General features: G+C 34.7%; 1 protein-coding gene across 1 annotated transcript in view; it reads left to right on the top strand.

Annotated features, from left to right (window-relative positions):
- Positions 1-19,953, top strand: part of LOC136033421 (zinc finger protein 264-like) — a 60,324-nt gene extending 40,371 nt beyond the window's left edge. Inside the window, exons 8-11 of the mRNA XM_065714176.1 lie at positions 1,393-1,611; positions 5,521-5,722; positions 14,125-14,355; positions 17,669-19,953. Coding sequence (XP_065570248.1) covers positions 1,393-1,611; positions 5,521-5,722; positions 14,125-14,355; positions 17,669-17,800 — 784 coding nt within the window. The 3' untranslated portion in view covers positions 17,801-19,953. The remainder of the gene's footprint in view (positions 1-1,392; positions 1,612-5,520; positions 5,723-14,124; positions 14,356-17,668) is intronic.
- Positions 19,954-20,207: the final 254 nt, after the last annotated feature.

Here is a 20,207-nt window from a genome sequence, read left to right as displayed (position 1 = left end):
TTAAAAATAACTACCCGTGGTGCTGACAGTATTAGGAAAACTTTAGTTTAATTCCTCTATAAGGAACGTGAAAAGAGTGAGTGCGGTAATTATTGAGGAATTGGGTTGGTTTCTGGAAGAAGCGAATTACTTGGTATCACGGTACTTCTTAGACTTAGACGTGTTGCAGATGAAGTTTTAAAGAAGAACAGTGTGGTTTTAGAAAGGGTAGAGGATGCGTTGATTAGTAATTCATGAGTGTCTTGAGTCATCAAACCCCTGCCCAGCTGAAAATACTAGCAAAGTTGAGGATATTTTGGATGTTTTGAGTGCATAAGAAGCAAGGAATTGGCTTGAAAATTAATATTAATGAGATTTAATCCCTTAGACTTGGAATAAGTGAAGATGAAGAGGTTGTGTTAGACAACAAGAAGATCGATCAAGCGAATAGTTTCACTTACCTAGGTAATACCATTAGTAAAGAGGATGGATGTATTGAAGATGTTGAAAATATGGGTAGCCAACGCCCAGGGTTTATTTTGCAGTTGAAAAAAGCTCAGACGAATAGAAGATAAGTCTGTGAACTGAATAGCAAGATTGGGGAGGATTTATTACATGTTTTCTAGAGAAATTATCTACGGATTGTTTTTGGGTACCTGTTCGACAAACAATTTTTGAAGCAGTCGAAAAATGGGGTTCCATCCCGCTTTCTAGGGCTTTTATGAGATAAATTTTGAGATGGCTACGACACATTCTGTGGATGAAGGACGACAAATTGTATCCTTCTGCAGTCAAACATCTAGGGCCAAGAGAAGGCAGGTCTTCTGCAAAACGGGTCGGAGAAGTCTGTTAGGAACGATTTAAGTGAAATTTTGGATTTTCTGGGGAGGGTGTAGACAGGGAAACTTTGAAGGGATTGGGATGGAGGAGGAGAGTGCGTAGCTGTGTTGGCCTAGAGGTGGCTTGGTGCTGATGTGAGTTGTTAGTAGTCGTACTAACGTCAGAGCTCAGAATTAGTCCCTAAAAGTCCTTTTTCGGCTGAAATCCCTTCCAAGTCCTTTTTCATGCAGAAAGTCCTCTAACTCCCCAAAAGTCCCTTTTTGGGACCATTGTATTTTGGAAAACTGAAGCGTAATATAGATACGGTTACGCTATCGCAGTTCAGAAAGAAGCAAAAAAAAAAGAGTGGGAAGTGTATCTGTGACTAAAGTGTCTATTAATTCTTGTAAACTTAAGATCTGCAAACTAAAGTGTCCTGCCGCCAGTGTATCAAAATTGCTTAGTCATATTGTTTAACTGCTCAATTTCTGTGCTAATTTATTCAATGTTATCTCTAATTTATTCTGAAAGTAGTTTTTTTTCTAAACTATTGCTGAATTATTTCTAAATTCATACCAATATGTTTTTTTATAGCTGTGATATTTGTAACAAAGTGGCTGGCAACCTCTATAGCGTCTCGTGTGGAGAAGGTAATCAACGACGGGTTGTCTGTGAGACATGTGGCAGACGTTACATAATGCCAACAATGGAACCTCTTACATCTAGCTTATCGCCGTCTCTTGTGAGGTCTAGTAAACGCTCTAATAGTGGTTCCGAAGATGGCAAATTCGCCTGTAATGTCTGCGGAAAGAGGTTTGATGTCTTTTTGTATAATACCCTATGAGTTTTGAATATTGTCTGAGTCGTTCAATAAGGGGTCAAATCTAGATATCAAAATTTGATAAAATACGGTTTTGACTTTCATTTAGAGGTCATGCCAGTAGAAAAACGAATTAATCGAGAAAAAATTCTGAACTGAAATGCAAACATATGTTATTTCCTACTGAGTGAATAGTGCTTCTTTTCGTTTTTCCACCTATAACAAAAGAAAATATATAAAAATAAACAACTAAATAATTAAACTTCAACCAAGACAGGGAATAAAATAAACCATGAAAAAATTTGAATGCTTGGATTCATACCGGAAATCATTACCAAGAGAAAACTAAACAGCCAGAACTAAAAAAAAATAATTCAAAGCGACAAAACTGTATAAAGAGGTAAAACAAATGAACTCTTAGTAATTTTTTCAACTCCTTTTGGTTTAATCTGTTCTTTCACTATTTCTTCATTTTTTTTGTTTTCATGTATTTATTAGTTATTTCTTTGGCTTTATATTCTAAGTTTGAGATTTGTGGTATAATGCTGGTTTTACTTCTTTTTCTTGTTGGTAAAGGTTCACAGGTGATTTGCGGAAATATTCTGGTTTTATTAATTTAGTTCATTCACTGGTTTAAAAGTTCTATCCTTATTTTTTTGTAATACTAAAGCAATATGGCGGTGAAAAACAAATTTTGCCAATCACCAATTCCCTACTTCCCCCAAACCAAACCTGCCAACTTTTCCAACCAACTCAGCACGAAATTTCTGGTCAAAAAAGATACATTTATCTTAGTCATTCACCAAGTTACTATAGCATTGCATTTGGAATTTTTACTCCTGTCACAAGAAGAAAATGAAGAAAATTATTTGAGGTCTCCCAATTGTTAGTTTATTGTGAAGAAAAAACTCACCAATTACCTACTTTCCCCAAACCAACCCGCCAACTTTTTCAACCAACTCAGCATGAAATTTCTGGTCAAAAAAGATACATTTATTTTAGTCATTCATCAAGTTACTATAGCAATGCATTTGGAATTTTTACTCCTGTCACAAGAAGAAAATGAATTAAACGAAATTATTTGAAGTCTCCCAATTATTAGGTCATTGTGAAGAAAAAATAATGGAAATCTGGTTATGAAGCGTAAAAAAATAAATTCAGTTTGGTTGTTTCTTTCTGTTCATTTATAAAAAATGAAACCCAAAATATGAAAAATCGAACATAAAACAAATTTAGGACATAAAAAATATACTACTACTAATAATAAATTACTATAGCAGCAAGCCACCTGAGGCCAACACAGCTATCCCATTTCTCTTAAATGTTTCCTTACGACTTCCCCCCGCTCCATCCGTGGACAAACTGCCTTTCGTTTGGCCTTAGGTGGTTGCCGCCAAGGATTACCTTGGGCCCAGATCTTGCTTCAGAAGTTCTTTAATTACATGGTGATCTTACAAGTGCTAAGAAGAATAATCGTAATGCATGTTCAAACTTGATACGGGATAAAAAGCATTTATTACCCGCGATAAATCGTTACGTTTGTTTCTCCCCAAATGCGACTTTTAACTCCTGGTTACTGTAAAATTCTTCGGGGTCTTATTTACTACCCGCGATAAATCGTTGCATGTGTTGCTCCCCAAATGCTTTAACTCCTGGTTACTGTAAAACTCTTCAGGGTCTTATTTATTGCTCGCGATAAGTCGTTGCATGTGTTGCTTCTTAAATGCGACCTATAAGACCTGGTTGCTATAAAACTCTTCAGGGTCTTATTTACTACCCGTGATAAATCGTTGCATGTGTTGCTCCGCAAATAAGACCAATAACTTCTGGTTGCGTTAAAACTCTTCAGGCTCTTATTTCACTAAGGTAGGGAAGAGTCGCATCTCCAGTTTTAAGAGGAGGTATTTAGTTTTACAAATAGAGTGCAGTGCTTGCACTGGCTTGGAGCTCCCCTATTTTTTTCATTCAGACGATTAAGGCCATCAGCAAATACAATTAGGTCAAAGAGGTATCCTCCTAGGACTATTTCTGTATTATTAGGGACAAGTTCCAGTACACTATTTAGGAATAGACGAAAACAAAATGGATGAAAAGGGGCATTGTTAGAAAACTCATGTAGAGGTTGAAAAATCTTCAGCAAGTCCTTCACTGGTGTGCCCCTTACTTCTCGGTTTCTCGTACAAACTGCTTTTAATACCGGTAATATCAAAGGGAATTCTCTAGTAACCAAAGATATGCCAGAAACCATATCGCCAGATTAGGCTGAAGGCTTGATTTTAGTCGATGAACAGTTGTTATAGTTCTTTACCGAAAGAACTATAACAATATATTATTATAGGGGATCTTTATTAGTTTAAATTACTCTTTGTTAAAGGTTGTACTCTACTGTGTTTTCAGTTTAATTGGATTTTTGTTTATCAAAACTTTTTCCAGGATGGGGGCCGATATTCTTAGTACGATTGGGTCACTATTCAGAAGATACCTTAAACGACAAAGAAGTCTAAATATTTTTTTTCGGGGGGGGGAGAGCTACTGTTCAAAACCGTTATTTAATGATGCATAATTTTTCTGTTGCAAGGGTAAGGTTTTCAAGGCAATTTGCGGCGATAGCCATTATATTTACAAAAAGCCCTGAACAGCTGGTAGGATGGTCTTTCAGCTAGCGAATTATTCTATGATTTGAAATAATTTGAATTCACTGACTGTTTTGAAAAGTAGTCCAGTAAGATTAATTAAACTATCAGAATTTATCGCTACTCTATTTTTTCGTTAAAAATTTACTAGTATTGCGATTTTTTCTGTTGTTTTTTTTATGAGAAATGAAAACAAACTGCTCAAAAGAAAATACGCTCTTGAATAAAACATAATCGACATTTAAGGCTTTGGGGGTCTTACATGATGGTAACATTCTTAATTGTCACCTTTTATTCTTCTTTTATTGCACTCTTAATTGTCACCCCTTTTTCTCCTTGTATTCTTTAGCGTATTTCGTAGAAAAGTTGAAAGACGTATTAAGTAAAGATAATATTCAAGGCATAATTTTCGCAAAAATTAAAGTTAGCCTTTCTTTTATAATCATCCAACTTCGACAAAGTTATTTTTCTTTACCAGCTATATTGTTTATAAATAATAATGTATTTTTTTATTGTGAAAAAGCAAATAGGTAATATTTAAAAATCAAAAATTCATAAACCATATTCTAAACTCCTCCAATCCTTATATTTCTCCCTGTTGTACTTAAGCTTTCAAACTATGACGTGGATTTCTGAGGTTAATCTACAATTTAAACAGTAGCCAGACACTTTAGCTTTGTTTACGAAATAGTATTCTACAACGTGTCTCTGGTTCAACATATTTAAATCATGCAATAACACGCTAAATCCTTTTATTTGCAACTCCTAAAGTATTTCACTTTTCTATTCTACTAAAATTATATGCTGCTTTGTGCTGTCAGTAAAGTGATAAATGGATATACCTTGCAGATACACGCAGTGAAGTTTTGGCTCGTTTTGAGTTCCAACTTCTCTCTTTACTTGTACCAGAAATTTTTACTTTATATGCCAGCACGAGAAGATAAAAATTACAAAGTAATAGTCTGCAAATGTAGAGAGGTTTTTTTATGCAATTTGATTTTTGTTTTACTTCAATTTTAATAATGTATCAAAAGGTATTGTGATCGTAATATAATGTTTCTATTGTATATTAATAATAATCTATATAATAGTAATAAAATAATAGTAAAATAAATAATAAAATATATATATAATAATAATAATGTATAGTAATGTAATATATTTATGATTTTATGTGATTTTTAAGTTTCTAATAATGCAATATAATATACGTCCATAGGCCTATAAAGAGAGACCTCGTTTTTCCAAATCTTTTTTTTTTATTTCTAGACTAAAATCGAAGCAGACCTTAAATACTCATATGCTGTTGCACAAAGAAGACACTGCCAGTGAGTGCCCTGACTGTTCAAGAGTGTTCTCTACAAAAGCAGAACTGAAGAGTCATCGCTCGCTGGAGCATGAAAAAGACAAGCGGTTTGTTTGTCCTGTATCTGAATGCCAAAAGAGATTCAAAACAAGGGTGGCCCTCAAGGTAGGCTTCTTCCTTCTTCTTTTAGTTGAGTATTAAAAATGGTGAAAAATGTACCATACCTTCCTATAAAATGTATCATACCTTCCTAGATTTCTCTAGGTACCCGTTACCTGGGTAATTACCCATTATTTTGGGTCGCTGGGACTTCTTTTAAGCTGAGCTTACAGATTCATGCCACAGACCCCTGTCCCAAACCAAACAAGACCTACGTTGCCTGAGCAATGTGAAGTGTTGCGGCAACCTTTCTCCGGCTTCGCCGAATAAAGTGTTGCGAGAACAACACTTTGGTTTTGTTTCTTTGCTATCGGTTAAACGCTGAAGTTGTCAGCTTATCGAAGCTTTTAAAACGTTATGTTCAAAGAAGAATTCGATCAGTAATCACATGATCAAAGGCTATTACTCAGTGTTGAAAAAACAACAATAACAAAAGAATATCGAAAAAATGGACTAAATTGACTTTGCAGCCAGCTAAACTTTATCCTTTTCAATGGTAGACATCGTGACGGATGAAAACTTGGAACAATATCTTATATAATCTAGTTGGTATTATTATAAAGAGTATGGGTAGGCTACACCAACTAGCAAAAGTTACAAACCCCTCTTCACTGAAGATGATTGTAGCCTAACAGACGATTATTTCTTACAAGTCCCCTGCATGTCTTACCGCTCGAACCAAGTTGGTCTTACCATCAAATACACCTGAAACAAATAATAGGTGCATCAACTAGCCAAAGATGCAAAACCCCTTATTGCCGAAGATTATTACGGTCTAACAGCCGACTGTTGCTTACAAGTCCTCTACTTGTCTCACAATGGGTATCGGCCTATGTTTGGTTTCAGTGTTTACCCTACTATTGAAGCTGTCAACCCTTTGAAACTTTCAAACTAGTATATCTCATAAAGGAATTTTGTACCGAAGAATGGATGACATATACTTTGATCAGCTTATCAAGAGCTATCGATTGCCGTCGAAAAAAAATTCTGTCTGTCTTAGTTCAAAAGTTGATTTTTTTTTTTTTTTTTTGCCGTAGGCCAACTTTTTAACGTCACCACTTAGAAAGGAGCAAAAAATAAGCTCCGATTTCTTTAGCAATGACAGAACTTTTGAAGTTTACGAGGTATATCTGATAATATTTCTCTACCTCAATCCCAAGTCCGAAAAAAAACAAATGATAAACCCTGCCGAAATCACGGCAGCACTTTCGGACCCGTGGGAAAATGTCGCTTTTTTGCTTCTGTAAGTTTTTTCTCTTTATCACTTGAAGAAAATATATTGGCTGTGGGGATGGGTAACTGCCGCATATATTTAACAGTTATAGATTTTAGTCCATCTCCAATTTGAAAGTGGTGCCCTCCTGCTTGCCTGCTAAGACGAAGCTTTCCACTCGAAAGCAGAAACATGGTTTGATGAAACTAAAGCTTGGCTGCACAACTTCAGATACTCCTCTCTGACATAGGCTATATAACTCCACTTCACTTCGCACACCATAGGCTCTGGCTCGTGGACAAGCAAAAACCATCCTTTTTGGCCCCAGGCAAGAGTTCTGTGGAGCTTTCCAAAATGTAATGTCATATTCATCAATCCGGCCTGAAGTCCACATTTTTCGTCAAAACTGCACAGGTTAGACCCTTACCAGTTTCCAGCCGAGATCGACGGAATTAAAAAAAAGAGAAAAAAAAGGACAAAACCAAAGCGTTACTTTCGCAACACAATGATTGGATATACTGGGATGTGAACCTTCGCCTGTCGGACAAAGGATATCAAATCTAGCGCACCAACCACGTGGCTGAAACGGCAAAGTTTAAAAAAAAATAAACATGGTCTATGGCCATGGTTCCCAACGCGGAGCGCATGTCCAATTTGTGGGGTATGGTAATACTTTAGACCCTTTATTTTGATGAGAAAAAAAAAACATTTTCATGTTAATGGCGCCACATTATTATGTGTTTAAAGAGCAAAAAAGATACATCATTTGATGTTATACATTTCATCAGACAATATTTTTTCTCAATAAAATGTGTCCAGAGGATGACAGGAAAAAAAGATGATAGCGTTTTAAGCTTCCTTTAGATTTGTGTACGAAACATTTTCAACAACAAAATTTAAATATCACAGAGAGGGGTATCAGATATTAGAAATGCCTATGTTGGTCATGACACAAATCGATTAGAAACCACTGGTCCAGGGGATTCCAAAGGGGTTTCACTCTTTTAGTAGGCTTTTTTGTTGAAAACTAAACATGGAGCAATAAGCTCATTGACATATAAATGTTTTGTCTTCATATTTAACCCAGGATCCCACTAGGTTCTGTAAAGCCCTTAAAAGTGAAAAGGGTCCTCGAGAGTCTATATAAAAGCCCTTCATTTCCGGAAAATCCTTTTACCAAAATCATTGTCAGTATTTCAATCAAAGAGTCTTTTTAGTGTGTTAGTGTCCTAAACAATTCAGAATAATTTCTGGGCTACTTAGCCCTAGTTGTTTTTTTTTTTATAAGGAATTGAGAAAATGGATTGACACCCTTTTTACTGGAGAGATTTACGCTAAAATTTAAAGTTTGGCTTTTTGTCCTGATTTTTTAGGAAATGCTACTTAAACACAAGGGCTGTTGATTCTAATGAGACTTTTTAAAAAAAAGTTGAAGAAATGAGAAACTTAACTTAAAAACTTAAAGAAATGAGAAAATTGACTTACACACTTAAAGAAATGGGAATTCTAACTTAAAAAAGCTTAAAAAAAATAAAAGAAATGGGAATTCTAACTTAAAAAAGCTTAAAAAAATTAAAGAAATGAGAAACTTAACTTAAAACCTTAAAAAAACTTAAACTAAATTAGACTTTTAAGAAAACTCCAGTCCAAATTGCATGAGTTAAGGAATGGGCGAACCCCCTTATATACAGAATAATTTTGTTCGCTTTAAGTGTTAATGTTGCTCCTTACTTTAAGTTGGAACAACTTGTTCTTTTATTTATTTACCTCAGATTTTCAACAACCATTCTCTAAAAAAGAAACTAACATTGTCAAACTGTGTTAATATAATATACCTTAATAATCGTTAACAATGTCCATTGTAATTTTTCTATTTTTATCTACTAAAATTGAGAATATATGTATTACATGAATAGTTGTAGACCCTATTATTGTCAACGTGTTTGCATACACTAATAACAGCCTTTGATCCTCCTTGTATTTTTTTTCTCTTATGCCTCTCTATTGTGTCGCTCTACGCCTAAAGATCGTATCTAACATTTTTACACTTCTGAGGTATTTGCTAAAAACAATTTTTTAAGCCATTCTCAAAGGAGGAGTGTTTGTCAGAAGAGTAATGTAAATCAGGAGGATTGGAAGTTTATTGAATAAATTTTATCTTGCTGATTCTCCCTTGGAGGGCAACCCTACAAACGGTTTTTCGGTGATTATTTCAAAAATTCGAAAATGTTGGATATAAGTTTTAGGTGGAAGTGTGACTATGTAAAATAGGAAGAATGGTCGTCGGAACACCAGGATAGGCTTATTCGATCTGAAATTGAAAGCTCATATTTTTTTTCCAGTTTAGAAGGAAAAGATTCTCCTATGGTTATTATTTTTTCGATAGGAAATATGTTTTTGGACTTGGCTTGATTTTGGGTTGCCTTGGAAGTTTGGGCTACGCACATTTGAGCTCGTAAAGTCTTTCATGCCTAAATTGTTTGCAATTCAGCCCGTAATGTAAGGTATAAAATCACGTTTAAAAAAAAGAAGTGAATTTTCGGGATATTTTTTTTCTCTGAAATTTGACTGTTAAGTGTTTTGTTTTGTGAAATTGAATCTAAAATAGTTTAAAAGCTGATAGGCGTCGTTAGCAGGTCTGAATGCATAGTAAGAACCCTGAAAACCTCGTTCAAAGCCAATAACTTTATTTTTAGTTTTGGGCTATAACCATCGCCTTTAAATGTGATTTTGGGACATTCCCCGCTATATTTTCTTTGGTATGCTCCAGATTATATTTTTTTTTACATTATGTTAAAAAAAAATGTGTACACTTCAAACCGTAGAATGGCTAGTCTAGTGGTATATGTTATGGCATGCTGATCGGTGCTTAGATTAGGGAGTTTGAGGTCTTTCGATGAAGGCCCGTACGTTTTTTTGTTGTTTGTTCTTTTTTTTGCGGATATAGACGAAGGAAATCGATGTCAGGTTGGTTACTTCCTTCAGCTGTAAAGTTTTCTCTCTGCCAGGTGCCAGAACGGCATCTCCAGTAGCAAGTAAAGTGGTGAGTGAAGTTCTCTCTTCGTTGTCAACTGCAAGGCAGACTCTGTAGCAACCGATCAGAAAGCGAATAGTAACGTTGTTGTTAAACTGAAACCTTCATTCCGATTCTTCTCATGATTTGTTTGAAAATGACCCATAGTAAAGGCAGTACAGTGTTAAAAACTGCACCATTTCGCTGCAATTTCAAAGAGGCTGCTACCTAATCTGCTATATGGCAATGTGTTTTTCGTAATGGTTGGAGTTGCCTGAAGGCAAGCGTATATTTCTCATTACAAGGGTTGCTCACTGTTAGCAAGCTTAGTTAAAATATGATTATTTTTTATAGATTAGGTTACACAATGGTTTTAGGATGTATCATTCTTCAGGTCAAAATTTTAAGGTAGTCTTTTTTAAAGCATACTATTTTTCAACTTAAGGTAGATTTTAAGATTTTTTCACATGTCTAAAGTAGATTTTAAGGTTGATATTTAACAATTTAAGGCAGCTAATTTTAAGATAGATAAGGTTGCCTATTTATAGGTTACAGCTATTTTAAAATAGGTGTAATTGGAGTCGCTGGAATTGGAGCGAATATTTCTCATTACAGGAGCTGCTTACTGTTAGCAATTTTCTTTAAAATATGACTATTTTTTATCTTCTTCACTTTTTGGTGTCACAGAATAGCTTAAATTTCCATTAGCTTAAAATGTTTACATTGGAGTCAGGATCAGGATCGACGTTCTATTTCGGCGTGCAGCACTTAAATTATTCTCGCCGGGAATCAACCTCTTATTTTTCTATATGGTAACCCTTTAATATATAAACCAGTTTCTTATTTATATGGTGCATAACTTGCGCAGGGTGGATTCTAGAGATTGTACTACCTGTACTGCATCGCTTTTTACCATAATAGAACTACCTTCAGACTGGTGCTACAGTATACTGAAAAAAAAACAACAAACATTCTAGCTTGTACACTAGTCGAACTTAAACAATTATTAAATTTTATAAATGGTTCAAAGACGTTTACGATATTACCATCGCTCCTTTTTTACCTCCATAAGTGCCGGACCTAGTGATCCTCATTCTCCAGAAAAGGGTTGCCTAAAAAAATTCTTGAATTTCTATAGTATTTTATATTTCAAAGTTTCTTTGAATGAATTTTTAACTGTTTTCTAAAACTAAATGTTGCGTTATATTATAATTGTAAATTTTCTACAATTTTCTTTGGTTACATTTTCTTTGAAAAATGTATTTTGGTGTTCTCATAAAGAAATGCCTCCACCATAGATTATGAAATGTATTTTCCCCTCCCTAGTTTTTTTGAACCGACGCTTTCGGCCACCTACCAGCAAAGGTGCCAGTTGGAGGAACACCAAATTAGATGCAATATCATATTAACGAATCTTTTAAAAATTATTCAGCTCTATATTTGATGGTTAATGCGCTGCATTTTCGACTAACAACCAGTTTGAGGCTTATTCAACTCAATTCCCATCCCTATCACATAACTTAGCTAAGACCTCGAAAGCAGCCAACACCCACTCTACTGTCATCGTTTCCAAATAAGTACAGAACATTAAAGATGCCGAAAGCGACAAGGTCCTTATCGACCTTGCGTCGATAGTCATAAATCATAGATGCGTAATAGTCATAAATCAGTTGCTAGTATTTCGGAAAAAACTATACGTGAACTTTGCTAAGATTGTAGCTTCTGATTCCTGTGAATCTGAAGTTGCTTGCTGGTGGTGCTGGCACTACAACTTTGAATAGATATCATCTTAGAATTGTGAAAGGCATCCCCTTGTCTATTGATGTTGCTGAATTCAAGGTGCACCCAGGAGTTGAGTCCACGAATCGCATTTACTCATCCCAGTCCATTAAGTTAGAACATACATGCTCCTTCGCAAACAATGATTCACTAAGGAATGTCGTAAATTCAGGTCTGAGATCTTCAACATCTACGAGTTTATAATATAACGAGGTGGCAACTCTCATGCTTTGTTTACTTTAATGTGCCCAAAGCACAAGTCATACCAGTGTTTCGTTTCTTACTTCCTTTGCAGCTGTTAAGCTTGATTTATAGTACTGCTAAGCTTACTTTATAGTTTGTCGATACTTTTGAATCGATCGTATATCTCAAAATTTAAGTCGATAGCAACATGGTTTTCTTTGGGACTAAATCGTATTTTGGTGCCACTAATGGCAGAAAACCGCACCTTACAGGGCACAATCGTTTTGGCTGCTGAAAAACACTAGAACTTATAATTTTTGTTTGAGAGAGCCCTCTCCCGATCTTCTAGTGCCATTGGTACGATACGATCCTCCCCTGGAAAAATATAAGTAAATACGTATCCAGCCGGTGTTATCTTATCTATCCATGGTACTTCTTCTGGGAAGATATGTGGAATTCCACATTTTTGTAGATATCAGCTTGAACTTCTGCATAAGGATCTTCTGCTACGTTGAGTTCATTGGTGCGATTTTCATCAAGATCACTTGCCTTTTTGGGAGTGTTTCCCTCCTTTCTCGAATATCGGGCAAATTCTCTCAGGTTCGTAGCTTTCGACGGGTGAAACCAAACTTTATATATTTCATATATTTGGAAACAGCATAAAAAGGCAATCTTAAACTCTTATTTTAGAGTTTTCGTAGCTATTAGCCCGTGTCGCTCCTCATTTAAAGCTAGTTGCCCTGAAATGTTTGATGAGATATATTAAAGAATCAATTGATTACATAGCTTGAGGAGATTAATCATTCATATGTAACATCACCCAAAATATCTAAATTTGTCAGGAAAAGGAATTACAAATTTAGCTTTTGGGTTCCATTTTATAGAATCAAACTCCCGTTTTATAGATGCAATTAATTCCACTTTAACAGATTAATAGAACATAGGTAGTGTTGAAAATTCCAAGAAACGAAAAATGGAATTGACCAGGTTTTAATTTAACATTAACAGTGTTCATCATACATATAATTTGTACACAATTTTCTATTCATCATACATGAAAAGGTATAGTGTTTGTTTTATTGTAGGAAAACGAGATGCTGTCTAGAAACCAACAAGTGTCCAATATACCTCCTAGAAATTTAGGTATTTTTATAACAAGAACAGATGCTACAAATGCTAAATTATAATATTTGTTCCACAAATATCTTCTTTTTTTGTCATAATTTTCATTGAAATTTTTAGAGATTTAAACTAGGCTAAGTATTTATCAGAATGTTAGACAGTGCGCATCGTCGGTATAATTTGTGCATAACTTATTTTTCTCTTTTTTTCTCTTATTTTCTTTTTTTCCTCTTGTTTTCTTTTTTCCTGTTTTTACTTTTTCTTTTTTCTCTTTTTTGGGTTCTTTTCTCTTCTTTTCTTTTTTTTTTTACAGCAAACTGTCGACAAGTCTAATAGGTATTCAATATGCCTCCTAGAAAGTTAGGCTTTTAAAACAGCGACTAATTTGAAATACTAAATATTTAAAATCTATGTGCATTTAATGTTTATTTTGTCATCCTGTATGTCAGAAATTAGGCAACTTAGATTTTTTTTTTTTTTTAATAGTTTTAGGAAAACGAGATGCTGTCTGGAAACCAACAAGTGTCCAATATACCTCCTAGAGATTTAGGTATTTTTATAACAAGAACAGATGCTACAAATGCTAAATTATAATATTTGTTCCACAAATATCTTCTTTTTTTGTCATAATTTTCAATGAAATTTTTAGAGATTTAAACTAGGCTAAGTTTTTATCAGAATGTTAAACAGCGCGCATCGTCGGTATAATTTGTACATAACTCAGGCCCGTCATGCAGTTTCAAAGATAGAGGGTTTTTTTGTATATTTTTCTCTTTTTTTCCTTTTTTCCCTTTTTCTCTTTTTTCTCTTGTTTTACTTTTTTTGTGTGTTTTTCTCTTTTTCCTCTTCTTTTCTTTCCTTTTTTTTATAGCACACTGTCGACAAGTCTAAAAGGTATTCAATATGCCTCCTAGAAAGTTAGTGTTTTTATAACAACGACAAATTCTATGAATGCTAAATTTGTCATCTAATTTTATCTATATTTAAAATCTATATGTATTTAATGTTTATTTTGTTATCCTGTATGTCAGAAATTAAGCAACTTAGATTTTTTTATTTCTTTTGTTGTTTTTTTTTAACTCCCTTTTTTCATTGCAGGGACACGAGACACTTCATACTGGTGAAAAGCCCTACAAGTGTCCAATATGCCCTAAAGAAATTCGAGCGCAGTCTAATTTCTATACCCATCTGAAAGTGCACCGTAAACGTGGTGAAGAAATACCTCCATCTATGTCCCATTTTGGAGGAGGAGGAGGAATTAGGAAGTCGTCTCCAGAAGCGACCTATCAACACAAGGCTCCGGATATAGTAATCCAAAAAAGACTAGAGGTAGATAAGTATTTAAATTGTAGGTCTACTCACCGAAATGACAACATTTTTTCTTTTCTAAACACCAACTTATTTTTGGGCTCTTAGAGTCTTAAGCTACTAGTTTATTGCGATGGACGATTTTTTGTTTAAAAACGGGGTTCTTAATAGCGAATACTTTTCCGCCGTTATTGTCCTTAACCCTTTTTTGTTGTATGAAATGTTCATGCTTTCATTTTCAGTTTTTGTGCAATTAAGTATAAATAATTTCATCTTCTAGTAAATAAAGAAAACATCGAATTTGGTCTGTTAATATTAATAAACCTTTTCATCTTTACAATTTTTAAAGATGGTTATGCAGATAATGTGTCTAGTGCAACTACAAAAGGGGTTTTGTAGATGTCACTACCAAGTTTTGTCGTTTCTTCTTTCTTCTTTATCGTTCTTTTTTTTAGAGAGATTTCGCTGACGAAGCATATGCAAAAAAATGGTTGACGGGTATGTTAAACGTAAAACGAATAACCTTGAAGATATTTCAGACCAATAACTATAGTTCGTTTTTCAGAGGCTAAAGTGCTCCAGTTTCGACAGTTTCGTGTGCTGACAAAGAAAGTGCCCCGAGTGAATAAATGAGGGCATTATTTGTCAAAATTCAAGAAAAGATAGAGGACTACATGCAATAATTGGAAAATTTGTTTTTCCGAAAATATAATTGTCATTTTTTTTTATTCTTTTTTGTCTTTGCCTAATCCCGTCAGTTTCTGTTGTTTATTCTGCTTGTTTTTGTTTTGAGGGTGCATGGGGGGGGGTGGACACTTCCTCATATAGATCCTAAATTAAAATTTGATTTAATAGGGGCAATTGAAATGCAAACTAAGGGCTTTTTCAATTATTAAAGATCAATTATTTCGTACAGTTGACCCCTCCCCCCTCAATCAAAGACAAATCCTTCAAAAGGAATTATGTTTTAATGGGAAAGACAAAGAGTTGAAGAGATTTTGTTTCCTTTTTCACCCTTTATTCTTAAGTTTTTTTCTTCTTAGTCATTTGTTACCTCTTTTTACTTTATTTTTACGAAAGAAAGGGAAAAATTGTGCTTGGCCTAAGAAAGTAAAGAAAGTAATAAAATTAAAATTTATTAGAGAAAGTAGTATAGTTTTAAGAGAGGAAAAAAAGAGTATTTTGGTCCCAGAAAATTCATTATTTGATTTATAGACCCCCAAAAAAACTGTTCGATCGTCTCTGCTGTCGACTTTGTATTAAGTTGTATTGCATCTCAATGCTGTAATATTTTTTGTTGTCTTCATTTTGTTGTTGTACAAGTTGAAAACCAAAGAATGTTTCTTATTGTTTTGACAGTTTAAGCTGTGGCTTGAAAAACAAATTCCCATTCCCAAATTCACAAATTCCCAAACATTCCCAGCTAAGAGTATGAGTAACTTAATGAGAGTGAAAACGTTCGCAAGTATCATTAAAAAAAAACTATTATCACCATTGCGCTAGTTTAGTTCGTAAAATTATGCTAATAATCAGAGTCTGATTTCAGTTTCTGACAGAAATGCAATTACAAAGCTTGGAAAATGCCAAGTTTTGCTAAACGTTAGATGGTGTTGATAGTCCTCTTTTGTCGACGTTAGTGCTAGTTCCCACTCCTACTGTTTTAAGAGTCAGATGTTCAATGTGTTCAGATGTGTGGACCATAAGCTAGTAATTCACAAATAAGATTTTTAATATCATTAATATCTGACGGAACTAAACTTTTACAGTAAGCATATCTAGGCGTTGAAAATATTTAGTTTTATTGTGTCAAAACATAAATAAGTCAGCGCGAGTTAGCTCAGTGGAGTGTTTGAGCAATTTCTAATCTAAAAGTTGGCCTAAAATGAGTTCGTAATGGATTGTAATCGGCCGTTTTCCGCTTGAAGAATTTGGGTCTGGCCAGAATCTTAGTTGAGAAGCAAAATTTTTACTCTCGGGGCTCCCCAAGAGACGATATTTACTACGCTATATCGATTCTACTTTCTTACTAAAATATATTTTTAGTATAGGTTAAGCTATGAATTTCATATGAATATATTTTTTTCTGGATTTTGGATTTTTTCATCAATTCTATCAGCCTTGCAGTTTTATTAGTACGAAAAATCGAAATTTAAAGTTTCTTTTCACGCTTACTGCTACTACAGTTGTCATCTTTGCCTCTTTTTTTCCTTGTTTTTGGAGAAAATTACTTCCCTTTTCGCCTTTTTTTTCTTTTTAGTCATTTGTTACCTCTTTTTACTTTATTTTTATGAAAGAAAGTAAGAAATAGAAAAATTTTGCTTGGCACAAGAAAGTAAAAAAAAGTAAGAGAAATAAAATTTATTAGAGAAACTATTATAGTTTATAAGTTACCATTGAAAAGGGTGACATGGTTAATATTTAAAGGGCTACCGCGCAGCAGGGGTGGTGCATAATACATCTCATCTGGAACAGCTATAATAACTTAGCAGTAAAAAAGTATGTTCGCAGCTCCCCCACTTGACCTCATAATCCCCTGAAAAAAAGAGTTAATGAACAACCCGATAAGCAAGGGAGCCGCCGCATCCATTTTTCCAGTATGGGAAGTAAATATGCTTAATAATATATTTCTTTTTTTTGGGGGGGGGGTATGTGTGTTAGGCATATATTTATAGTAATAGGTTGTACAGTCACTTCTTTGGAAATGCTCTCTTTAGTGTTGATCAAACTCATATAGGCAAAGAAAAGAACCTGTTTTTCTTTCTCTAATTATAATTAAGCTACCCTTGTAGCTTAATTATTGTACATATGACTAGTTGTTTAGCATCCACTGCGACCTGAAGTTCTTTTAGTTGTTTCCGTTTGCCAATAGGCATGTAGTATTGAATTGAATAATTAAATCAATGTGTGATTAAATGTTCTGGGTTCTCGGCTGACAAACCGTATTTCAAACTCTGGGCTGTATGAAAAGTGCGGTTCGATCCTGCTTTCTAAGGCTATAATGAGATAAAGGTTTAGATGGCTAGGCCACGTTCTGTGGATGAAAGGTGACACATTGCAAAAGATTGCCCGACCATCTAGGGTTAAATAGAAAGCAGGTTGTCCGCAGTTGGGCTCGGAGCATGTCATAAAGAAAGATCTAAGAGAAATGGAAACTTTCTGGGAGGCTGTAAAGACGGAGGCTTTGAATAGATCGAGATGAAAAAAAAACGTGCCTAGCGGTGTTAGCCTCAGGTGGCTTGGTTTTGCGGTGACTTATTAGTAGTACTAGTAGTAGTAGTGCTTAAATATTTGCACCTACAGTAATATGGTATTTATACGTTTGTCTTGTTCACAGAATTTTAGTACAGACGGAAGGATTGAGCTCTCGCCAGGATCTGAGTTTACTGAATCGCCTGCAGCAAGTGATTTGAGCCTTAGAACAAATCAGGTTTCTCATTCCCCCTGGACTTACGATCTAGAACAGTGATTTTGTTTTGTAAGTGATCCTAAAGTCTAAATGATACAATCAATATTGTTTCTGTCTTTGTCGAGAACAGCAAGGAGTTCTAATTTCTGTTCGATGATTACACCCCCTTTGTGAATTGTAACTGCTAGAAGATTAGATTGTTGCGAAGTATATTTCAATTGTAAGTAGGCTAGAGGATCGTGAAGTACAATATGAAGTTCTAATTTTTATTAATTGATTATGATTTGCTTCAGATCTTACTTCTCAAATGCCGATGATTAGAAGTATTAGGCATTTCTATGCTTTTACTTGTACTGTGTAAATCGTAATGATTCTATTCACAGTGAAATCTGTCCACAAGTGTTTATAGCTAGAGATCAATGTCCAGCCCTTATCATTTATCATTCTCAGACAATCTTTGGGAATAGGAGGCTCAGTCTATTTTCAACATTCATGGGAAGGGAGGGGGGATTTTCGCTCAAGGGGCTTAGCGATTTAACTTCATCTAAAGACAGATGTATCAAACAGACGTTTTTTTAGTTTTGAGTTTTTGTCAAACAATATAATTTTTTTTTGAAATAAGCACTTATTCATTCTTTTTAGCATGCTTGTAAGCTAATACAAACAAGTTTTAGACATAAATTTAGCCCCCAAACCCATCCCATTTTTCAGTTGATTTTGTGGGTTTTTGTTTTGGAAGAATTTTGTCAAAAAAGAACCTTCCTCGTAATTTCCTTCAAATTGAAGTTTCAAGCATAGTGAGCAATGCATTCCCTTTTCCTTTCCATTGAACAGTGCTTTCTTGCATCGAATTATAAGAGTCTAATCACAAATATTGAGATTATTTGTAACCATGTCCCTTTCTAGGGGGGGGGGGATATGGGTTTTAACATCCTCCCCAATTATTGTCTGACTTATAAAAACGTAAAATAATACATATAAACATATTTTGATGCGTTTCAAAGTTACTTATGTAATAATTACTCTTCCGAAAATAAAAACACCGTGATATGTACTTGATAGCAACACTTCTCTGAAACCCATAGTCTTCGTGGAGTTTCATCGCATGCATGCCCAGCAGACATCACTCTACACTTTGTTGTGTTTCTATGTTCTGATGTATACTAGTCCTTGTTTTAAGACCAGTCACAGGTATTTTTGACTGGAACCTCATGTCTTGGAATGAGGCTCTTAAAAATTTTGCACTTTCAGTATTTTCTTCTTCATAAAGGGGCATGTAATTAGTTTCGATTCTTTTTTCAACTTCAATCTCCCATCGCTCATAATTATTTTCAGTGCGTTGTTTGCTCGTCATTTTTATGGATTCATCCTCCATTTCTTTAGAGGATGTAATGACTTACTTACTTTTGACGGAAACTAGACGCTGCTCTACCTCGCCCAGCATCCAAAATTTCGCCTAGAGAAGTCTTCCCTGAGATCCGGTCATATGCGACGGCTTTGTCGCGGTAGAGCCAACCTATTTTCCAGAGCCGATGGAACCCTCCAAGGAGTTCTGAGTCATTTTGTACCATCAACCCACTGCCTCTTTCTTCTCTGACTTACTCCGAATCAACTTTTCCCCAATTTTCTTCTTCCTCTTTTGAATAGTACTCAGTTTTTTTTCATCGCTCTCGGGATATATGCTAGTATTTCACGAGAAGGTATAAATTGTTCATAAAGGTATTGGACTGCTAGCTTTTTTTCTACCTAACCTGTACTTCCATGTGTTTGAATATAATCAAGACTTTCCTCGGCTTGTATTTTGGAAGTTAATCATCAACCCCAAGTATTAACTTATTGTTCTTTTGATTCTTTTGCAGACTCTTTAAATACTACATATTATCTTACTCCTAGATTGATTAGCTCCCTTTTCGGTTTCTATTCAAGCTCCTCTCTGACCATTTTCTTTAGAAAGATACCGTTCCGAAAATTTCGCTTGAACCTCTGATAAAAAATTGGCCAAAATCTCTTGTGGTAGAAAAAGATGGCATTGCTCATATTTTTTTAGACCAATGTAATTCTCATTGCTCGTACTGTTTATGCTTGGATTGAGACTCCGTTCTAAAATTATCTAACTAACCATAACTATAAATCTATAAACTTGTTTTTTTTTTTCGCTTGAATTATATTAGGATATTTGGCCTGCTCTCTTTCTTGGTATTGTCTTTTGAAAACAATAAATAAAAATTTCACACCCAAATCAATAAGTTTGTCAATACCAAAGCTAATACTTGGAGAAATCTGGCAAAGGTTCAGAGGGAGGATATGTGAAAGCAAAGGAGGTCTGCCCCCCCCCCCATTGCACTTTCTGGCTGAAGAGCCATGAAACGGAGATTAGTATCGCCGGCAAGGATTATAATTCCATGCTGTATCTTCTTATGCTTTATTTTTTCTCTTTTCTTTTCTTTTATCTTTCTTCTTTTATTTT

The sequence above is a fragment of the Artemia franciscana genome, chromosome 1, assembly GCF_032884065.1.
Source record: "Artemia franciscana chromosome 1, ASM3288406v1, whole genome shotgun sequence".
Taxonomy (NCBI): Eukaryota; Metazoa; Arthropoda; class Branchiopoda; order Anostraca; family Artemiidae; genus Artemia; species Artemia franciscana.
The sequence above is the reverse complement of the archived record's forward strand: the minus strand, read 5'-3'. Positions and strand labels throughout refer to the sequence as shown.